We start from the raw sequence: 9,801 nt of genomic DNA on the forward strand, positions 1-9,801 counted from the left end.
TAGATTTATAAAGCCAGCCTTTGTTTATTTTATAAGAATTTTTGAAAACCATCCTTAGGAGGGCGCATGTGACATAGCGCAAAAGCCCTTTCACGACTATAAACAGACCACGAACCACCATGTTCAGAAACACTAGTATAAATACGTTTATACACTATCATTTTGTTAATTTTCATCAAATCACTTTGATTAATTTAACCGGGTTCTAGTTAAATTGTTATTTAGCCTACCAGATTATTTAAATTCCAAAAATAATTTGAGGTTACAATATTGTATTTATTTTACCCATATTAAACCCAAGAAGGGGTTAAAATTAATTAATTCGAATTTAATCATGAATTATGTGTAATTTATGGTTTTAAAATAATTAAATAAATACCCCAAAATTCCCAAAAATGCCAATTATAAAATAAAAATATTATCATAATTTTTATTATGATTCTATAAATATTATTTGTGAAATTTTTGGTGAAGAAAAGACGTAAAAAATGATTAAAATCGATTTTAAATAACTCTTTTATAAAAAAAATAAATCTAATAATCCAGTACAATAGAAATTATGTTTAATCTTTGCAGCAGGATTTCATGTCATCAGATGAGCTCCCATGCATCATTCAACACCCAAGAACGCGCCACACATTCCGTTGTAGCAAAGCCAGCGCACGCTTGCAACGCCGAAACAACTAACGGGATAAGCTAACCCCGTTAGTCTAATCGCTAAAGGACCAAATGGAACGCTAACAGCACCACAAAACGATGTCGTTCTAGGCCGTCTTCTTCACCAGGCCAGACGCTCGCCGGAATCGCGATCAAATAGAGACGATTCTTCCAGAAGCTCTAACTTTGTCATTTCTCCACCTTATCCTCTGATTTCTTCACCAACGTGTTCGTCTTATCTTTATCTACAATATCCCTATACCTAGGTTAGACACATCGACCTAGAACTAGGCTGCCATGAATGGATAAGAATTAAGGATATGATTGAAAATCAACGAATTCGATTTGAATTGGCCTTCCCTCGAATGACCTAAGCGATTATAAATAGTCTTTAAGGGTTCATGTACCTAATAATCAAATAATCATCAAACAATTATAACATTACAGCAAGAATCAAAAGTTTGAATTTTTGGCCAAGAACAGTTATTTTGAAAACTTTCTCCAGCGATCCCAACTTCGGATAGGGAAACCTAACCCTAACCTTAGACCTAGGATCGAGCTTTTCTTGACCTATGACCTTAACCTAAAACCTAGGACCCTAACCAAGTAACCCAAGTCCAGGACCGAACTTCCCGAGCCCGACCAAGCCTAGATCGATCTAATCGATTCTGTTCCTAAGGCTTGTTTGGTTCCACTTTTCAAAACTAATATTATTTTTATAATTTTGGGAACTCTGCTCCATTTTTAAATGGCTTCCCGAGGTCAGAAAATAAAATATTATTTAGATGTGTCCTAAAAACAAATATTTTATCTAATGTCCTACTTGAATTTATTTTTAAATTCTAATACCTTCCTCTGACAATTTTAGGTTTTATTAGCTTGATACAAGCACAACAGGTACATACCCCTCTTAATAATTTTGTACAATTATTTACCACATCTAAACATATCCTTGTTTTGAACCCCTAGAGTACTAAAATGAAATAAAATGTTATATATAAATCTTTAAAATAATCAAAATCTTTTGTAAAATTCAACCGTCATTTGACGGACGCAAAGGACATAGCGTGAAAGTCCTTTCTCAAGCGTAACCAAAATATGAACTCCTTATAGAAACTCTGGTATAAATACGTTTATACACATATTATTTTATTAACTTTTATAAAATCACTTGGCGACTCTTATTTTCAAATAAATAATCTTTTAAATTAGTTTTGTTTAATTAATTTAAGCCGAGTTTTGGTTAAATTGTTATTTAGCCCCCAGATTATTAAAATTTGAATAAAAGTTAATTATTTTATTTTATTAATCTTTAAAACTCTATGTATTATCAAAATCTTTTAAAAACTAAATGTTTAATTTTAAAGGATATCTAGAATTCAAATCAAGGTTAAAATGCATCGAACCTCGAGCCACCCCACGATGTATTCCCTCGTATTTCCACGCGTCATTTACGACATGTGCTAAGCTACGGAGGGGAGCCTATTCCCGGGGGTTACAAAATATATATGATTTTTTAAATGGTCCATATATATATAATTTGTTGGAGGTAATGTAAGGTCACGAGATAAAAAGTCAATTAGAGATTGGTGGGTCAAAATGAGGGTAAAAGATATTGATAATGTTAGAGATGATTGATTTGATCAAAATGAAAATGTAAGGTAATGAGATGACAGGTTGAATGGGGGATTGATGTGTCAAAGTGAATGGTAAAAAATATTGATAATGTTGGAGATGGTTTGATTTGATCGTAGTGAAAGTATAATGTCACAAGATGAGATGTCGAATGAGAATAGTGGGCCAATGTGAGGGGTAAAAGGAGATTGTTAATGTTGAGATAATTAATTTGATCGAAACAAAAGTGTAATGTCACGAGATGAGAAGACGATTAAGATTGATGGATAAATGTGGAATGAGATGGTTGGTTAGTCGAAGTGAGGATAAGAAAGTCGGGTTGTATATATGCCAATTTGAACACGTACTAAGTCTGAATATTGGTATTAATGTATGTTACCACTGAGTTGAGTCGATAAATATCAATATGTACCATAGTGTGATATATATTGGATAATTTATTTTCTGCAAATCTCATCTTTTATCGTCGCATTAAACTAATGAAAATTAAAATTAAGTATATTTTAAAAAAAATGCTAATTTTTTATACTTTTTTACTAATTACTATTTTTCATAATATTTTAGTTTGATATTTATTTTAACATTATTTATAAAATGACTCATTATTATTATCATTGGCTAGAGACTCATTATTTTCTTAGGTAATATATAGTAATTTTTTAAAATGATATTTTTAAAATTACACATCTTACAATAATAATAACATAAACAATTTATATATAAAAAATCATAATTTAGTATTTTGGGGGTTAAAAATTGACCTTTAATCAATGTTCATTGATTAACCGTGAATCTTATTTAATTTTTTACAGAATTCATTCAAATAAATAAGAAAATAAAACTGAATTTTAAGTCATAACATCTCCTAAATTCTAATTATAAGATTTAATTTGTGAAATATAAGAAATATATTGTCTTATATTATTTATATCTCCAATTTCACCTAACAAACAAAAATAAAATAAAAAATGTAATATGAACAAATTAAAAAATTATGTTAATTAGTTTAAATATATTTTTCTATTCTAATATTATTTCTAGTTTATTAAGTATTTTTCAAATTAAATATATGTTTTAAAATTATTATAAAGTTATTTTTTTTTATGTTTTTTTTTTATTGAAAGAGAAAGGGAAGAGTTGAAGTCAACATTCAATATTACTATTAAATTTAAAATAAGTTATAGTTTTGTACACATTAATCTATCAAAAACATAAACAGACAAACTTAATTTGAAAAGTGTCATACACAAACACAGTCTCTTATATCATATTGAATGTCTATAAGTAAACATTCAAAGTACTGGTACACAGAATATGAAGCTAACCATGATCTTAAAAACAAACAACAAGAGGTGGAAGTTAACTAAAGTACCATAAGAGAGTGATCTAGTATAAGCTACCCAATTATTATTATTAGTGAGGATTGTCCCATTAATGTTCACTTATAGAGCAGAAAGGATTCGAGGAGTGGATTGATGACCACGATAACCATGGTTTAACATACGTTGAAGCTCCTCCTCAAATACCTTCATCGCATCAGCCGGAAGGCAAAGTGGAACCACAGTTCCATCCTCTCCTTTATCATTCTTACTTGGAATGTAAAAACTAGCAACACCAGGTATGGCTCCAACCCCGCCCTTGGCTGCACCACCATACCGAGCCTTACCCCAACCAAAGTCGATATCTCCGAACCCCGACCGCCTCAAATCTGAAACCAAATAGGTTCGCCCGACCGTGAAATGTGGCCGTTTCCTCAAGACCATCAAGTCTGCCATTGACCTCATATACTCCTCTGTCACGTCAGCCTTAGCTTTCACTACCAGCTTTAATGCGTAGCCCAACGGGTTCTTACACAGGTTCCCCGCTGTCGACAGGGCAACAGGGAACGCGAAAGCGTTTCCATAGTAACCGGATGGGAGAGGGGGTTCGAATTTGCTGCGGGCGTTTACGATGCAAAGAACACGGACTTCCTCGTTTGGTTCGAAATTTAAGGCGATGGTGCGGCAGCGCCATAGGCAGGCCGTCATTAAGTCAAAGGAAGTACATGCCTCGCGCTGAGCGGGTGGGACGAGGTTTCTAAGTGCGGCCGACTCTGTTTTCCCGAAAAAGAAAGAACGGTGAACCATTTCGTCGAGCGGAGGAATCACGATGGCTCCGACATCTTCCTCGTCGTATTCACGATGAGTGCACGTCACCCTCAGGGGAGACCTGGCGTTCAGCACATGTCTTTCCCATACAGGGTCTATAGAAGGGGCTTCATTTCCTCTTGCGAATTCCCCGACCGCGGTTAGGAACTGAACGAGCCCCGGTGCGTCGCACATGGTGTGGTTCAACCGGACCGCCATTACGAAACCTCCGCACGTTAGGCGGGTGACCTGAATTAACAGCAATGGGCATCCTAACACGCCGGAGGAGCCTGGAACGTCGTAAAGAAGGTCTTCCAAACCAGGGAAGGGCGGTTGAAGGGCGTCACCGAAATGCTTGAGGGCGACGTCGGCGTCGGCTTCTATGAACAAGACTCCTAGTTCGCCGGTGCAATCGACGAAGAGTTTTCGTTCGGGGAACTCCCTTAAGCGACCGGCTAATGGATAGTAAGAGACGAGGGCTTGGGAGAGGGCTTTACGGATGACGCTTACTGGATCTCTGCGGTCAATGATGTTATCTCCGGCTCCGTAGAAATGGATGGTGGGTATCTGGAAACGAAGGCTCTCTTGATCATCGATGTCTGAGAGTGGTAAGTGAACGCGAGGGGTGGGTTTGGCCGGACGCACAAGCTCTGCTTCTTGCCTTCTCACCGTGAACTTCAACGGTGGTAATTCGCTGGCGGATGCTGTTGTTGGTTGCGCCATTAATTTGGGAACGACTGAAAGGATTGAGTGAGAAGGAGATTTGTTTATGCTCTCGAGACTAAAACTGGATCTCTGAGTTTTCGTGTGTGTCAGTATCGGACATTAATATTGAACCTTTTATAGCCACAAATTCAAACTTGCCATTTCTAATGTCTTCTTCTTTTCTTTTTCTCTTTTCCATAAACGAACCAACCAAACTAATAAACTTCTTTTTATTTCAATTTAAAAAAGATAAACTTGCAACAAAACAATTATATATATTAAAAAAAAAACATATTAATTACACAAATATATTAATATATAAATATTTTGTTGGAAATTAAAAAAAAAAACTAGTTTTACACTCCATAATTATGGCTCTCACTTAAACTCAAAGTATTTTCGGCTAAAATTAAACTTAAAATTACAAATTAAATTCTTCGTTAAATTGGTAATAACTACTAAAATTATGTTAATTTTTTAATATTCAAAATAATAATCATAAATATTATTTATTTCATAAAAATCAAATGAGCTAATATCATATATTCATTAAAAATCTGTGAGGATAATTTCTTCTAAACATATACATCTTAGAAGGAAACACAAATAAGGTTTTTAATTTGCATTTAGATTATCAATTTTAATATATTTCTTCATCAACTAATATATTAAAAATACTTTCAGTTTTATTTTAATTTCATTAATATATATTAATATTTTTGATATCTTTTTTACTAAGTAGTAACATTTTTCATAATTTAAATCCAAAGTTAAATTCTAATTCAAACATGACCAAAAAAATGAAAAGTCATGACTCACGAGTTGATGCTTAACTCATTATACAAAATGGAGGAAGAAACACCAAAATTTCTAAGAAAAGACATACTTGCTTCTTTGTCGATTATTTTATTGATGTTTATAAAACAATCACTTTTTTAATATACTCACTTTCCCATGATAAAGCTTATAATGATTTTACTAGTATATATAGAGCAATAATGTTTGGGCCCTTATTTTACTCATTTATATGGATAAAAATTGGTTGATCGGGTGGTGAATAGTCCTTCAATTATTGCCTCTTCATACTTTTAAATTTTCCTTTTCAACTATTATTTGACCACTAAATTAAATAGTCATAATATTGTTTTTTTAATATAAAAAGTAACATGACCTCGCCTACCTTCAAAATAGTTATAATGTTATCAAAAATCAAATTTAAATAACTTTAAAATGACTAAATTGACTATCAAACTAAAATAACATATAATATTTAATACCATTAATCAAAAAATATTATAATATATCAAAGTTGAAAATATTTATTATTAATATTTGATGCTGGACAGAATATTTAAATATCATTGCAACCACACCAAACAACTCAAATTCAATACTATGTCTTGTTTGGTTTTGGGTTTTAATCAAAGTAAACCAATAAAATAAACATGACTTCACTCTTCTCTAATTTATTAACCAAAATACTAAAATATTTTTTATTTTAAATGATTATTTTTTATTTTATTTATTTATATCAATATACTTTATGTTTTATTTTTTAAATCTCACATCCTCAAAATTATCAACCATCGTTATTTTCTGTCTCAAAGTTATTTAAATAACCTCTACCGAATAAAGCCTATAATAGGATTGTATTTAACTTGGTAGAATATATTTATATATATATATAATGACGCTTAAAATATAACTTCTCCACAATCATTCACATCATCAAGTTAATTAATATTAGTATTATTTCATCTCTCATATTGTAATCTATAGAAATCGCTCCCTCCGTAGCTTAACACGTGTCGCAATACGGTGAATATCGTCGGGAGACTCGAGGTTTGATGCGTTTAATTCGTTATTTGCGTGTCAAACGTCTTTTAAAAGAAAATTATTATTTTAAAATACTTTTAAAATAATACCTGGGAGCTTTGGAATTAATTATGTAAAAATAATTATTTTTTTTCAAATTTTATTAATCTTGGGACCAAATAACAATTTCGCTGAAACCGGGTTTAAATTAATTAAACATAACTAATTTAAAAGATTATTTATTTGAAATTAGAGTCGTTAAATGATTTTATGAAAATCAATAAAATGATACGTGTATAAACGTATTTATACCAGAATTTCTAAAAGAAGTTCTTATTTTCGGTTACGCTCAGGAAAGGGCTTTCGCGCTATATTATTTGCACCCGTCAAAGGATGGTTTTAAAAATTTTAAAATAAACAAAGTCTAACTATTTAAGATTTATTTATAACATTTATTTCCTTTAATTAGTAGTTCTGGTAGGGGTGTTCAATATTTGTTCTGAACCGAATATCCGACCGAATTCGAATTCATCGAATTCAAATTTTATTTTCGGTTTTTAAATCGAATTTCAAACCAATTCGAATTCAAATATGGTTTTCGAATTGGTTTTCAAGTTTGAGTTTCAACTCAAAAACCAAACCGAAAACCGAATTCATTTTTTATTATTTATTCTTCCAAACTTAGCTTAAGAAAAAGTTCAAAATAATCAAATTAGGATATTTTGAATTCAAAATTTAATAATAAAATAGAAAATAAAGAAAAGTACTAATGGTCTAGTGGTAGAATAGTACTCTACCACAATACAAACCCGAGCTTAATTTCTAGTTAGTGGAATTGATTTTGAGTTATGCTAGTTCTCATTTATTCCAAATATTATAAAAAAAATCGAGTTCGGTTTGAATTCAAATTATTCAAAATTCATACCGAATATCAAATTCGAATTCGATTCGGTTTAATTAGAATTTATTCAAATTCGGTTCAGTTTTTGAATTGGTCAAAAAAAATAAAAATTTGAATAAACGAACTAAGGAACTCGAATAACCCAAAACCAAATCGATGAACACCCCTAAGTTCGGGGGTCCTAAACAAGAATACGTTTAAATGTGTAAATAATTGTACGAAATTATTTAGAAGGACGTACCTACGATTGCATTGATATAATACTAAGTAAAAACTCTCTTAGGATTATTTGATAATGGATTCGGGTTCCAAAATTACAAAAATAATTTTAGATTTTGAAAAGTGGAACCAAACAAGCCTTAAGACCAGAATCTTAGGGTTTGGGTTTGGCTTTAGTGATTTAGGCTCGGATGGACTCGGTCTAGACCGGAGTGGTGTAGACTAGGGCTCGGGAGCATGGGTCATGGGACCAGAAGGCTCGGTCCTAGGTTCGAGAGGCACGGTCTCAAACTCGGATTGTTCGGTTGAGGGACTGGATGGCTCGGTCCTAAGGATTAGGATGGTCGGTCCTGAACTCAGGTTGCTCGTTCCTAGGTTTGGGAGGCTCTATCCCGGGTCTAGGTTTCTTCGGTTGTGGACCTAGGAGGCTCGATCCTAGGTCAAACTTCTCAGTCTGAGGTTAAAAACCTCAATCGGGTTCATCGGTCTTTGTCAAGAACACCGGTCTTGAGTCTTAGTCTTACCTCAAGAGTATCGATCCTTGGTCTCGGTCCTGACTCAAGAACACCACTCCTTGGTCTCGGTCCTGACCAAAGATTCTTGGTCCTATTTCTCAGTCCCGGTCCTTGGACCAAGTGTTCTTCATTTAGTATGAAGAAATTGTAGGTATCATAATTTTTGATACATATCATGAAATCATGATCTATAAGTTGTAGATGATTCATATGATTATGGAGAACAAAAGCCCTAACCTAAATCACGATCATTAAACTCTACAACGATCAAAAAATGAGATCTTGATGAAATATTTAACTCCTAAAAATTTTTCCAACAAAAATCATATGGACCTAGTTTAACGAAGAAATTTTAAAAGTTATTCACATAAAAACTATCAATATTTTGTAAATGCATAATGTTTTGTTTAGATAGAGACCCTTGCTTGCGCCTCCTTTTTATATCTAGTTTGACTAACTAAACCAATAGATTGAGTATAAAAAAATTTCTTAATTGTGGCATTCTTATATGTAGCCATGAAACCAAAAATGTCGTAGATAATTATTCAACGGATTATACCCATCCTTCACAATTGATCTTAATTTTGAATCCTCTTTAAATGCTCTAATTCGTTAAATAATTAGACATTTTGGTGAAGCAATCAAACCAAATTTTGATCAAATTAAATCTAACATGATACTTAAAAAGACTATTTGACTCTAATACAAATCTACACTATCATTTCGATTGAAAAGTCTTTTTTTTAAAAGGAAACAAGATCTCAGATCTCTTGGTCCCTTAAAACATTTAACATTATTCCATATAACCAAATATCAAAACGATGATTTAAAAGATCCAAAGAGAAATTAACATATTATTTTTTTATTCCTTTCGAGATTATTTAGTTTTTCATCTCAACACCCAAAAGTATACAAAACATAAGTCGATGTCATAATATCGATTTAAAGGATTAGTAACATACTTTATTTTTTTTTGGTTAATAATATAATTCTATAACTTAATAAACATACATGATACATATATAATTTTATTTTTAAATTATAAATATTCTATAAGACAAATATGATAGTAAAAGGGTCCGGGTAAGTTTGCCAGAAATTATTTTGTCCTTTATTTGTTTGTTCATGTAATTTGTTAATTGTTAGATTAAAACATTTGGAAGATAGACTTTTTAAGTGTAATATAGTTAGACTTTTCAATCAACTCGGTTAGTATTGAATGCTAATT

At 32.0% G+C, this 9,801-nt stretch overlaps 1 protein-coding gene across 1 annotated transcript; it reads right to left on the minus strand.

The window, feature by feature from the left end:
• Positions 1-3,502: 3,502 nt before the first annotated feature.
• On the minus strand, positions 3,503-5,163 carry LOC124936092 (benzyl alcohol O-benzoyltransferase-like). Its single transcript, XM_047476550.1, has one exon. The coding sequence runs from the start codon at positions 5,139-5,141 to the stop codon at positions 3,735-3,737; it is 1,407 nt and encodes a 468-aa protein (XP_047332506.1). The 5' UTR covers positions 5,142-5,163; the 3' UTR covers positions 3,503-3,734.
• Positions 5,164-9,801: the final 4,638 nt, after the last annotated feature.

Source organism: Impatiens glandulifera, chromosome 4, assembly GCF_907164915.1.
Source record: "Impatiens glandulifera chromosome 4, dImpGla2.1, whole genome shotgun sequence".
NCBI classification, from domain to species: Eukaryota; Viridiplantae; Streptophyta; class Magnoliopsida; order Ericales; family Balsaminaceae; genus Impatiens; species Impatiens glandulifera.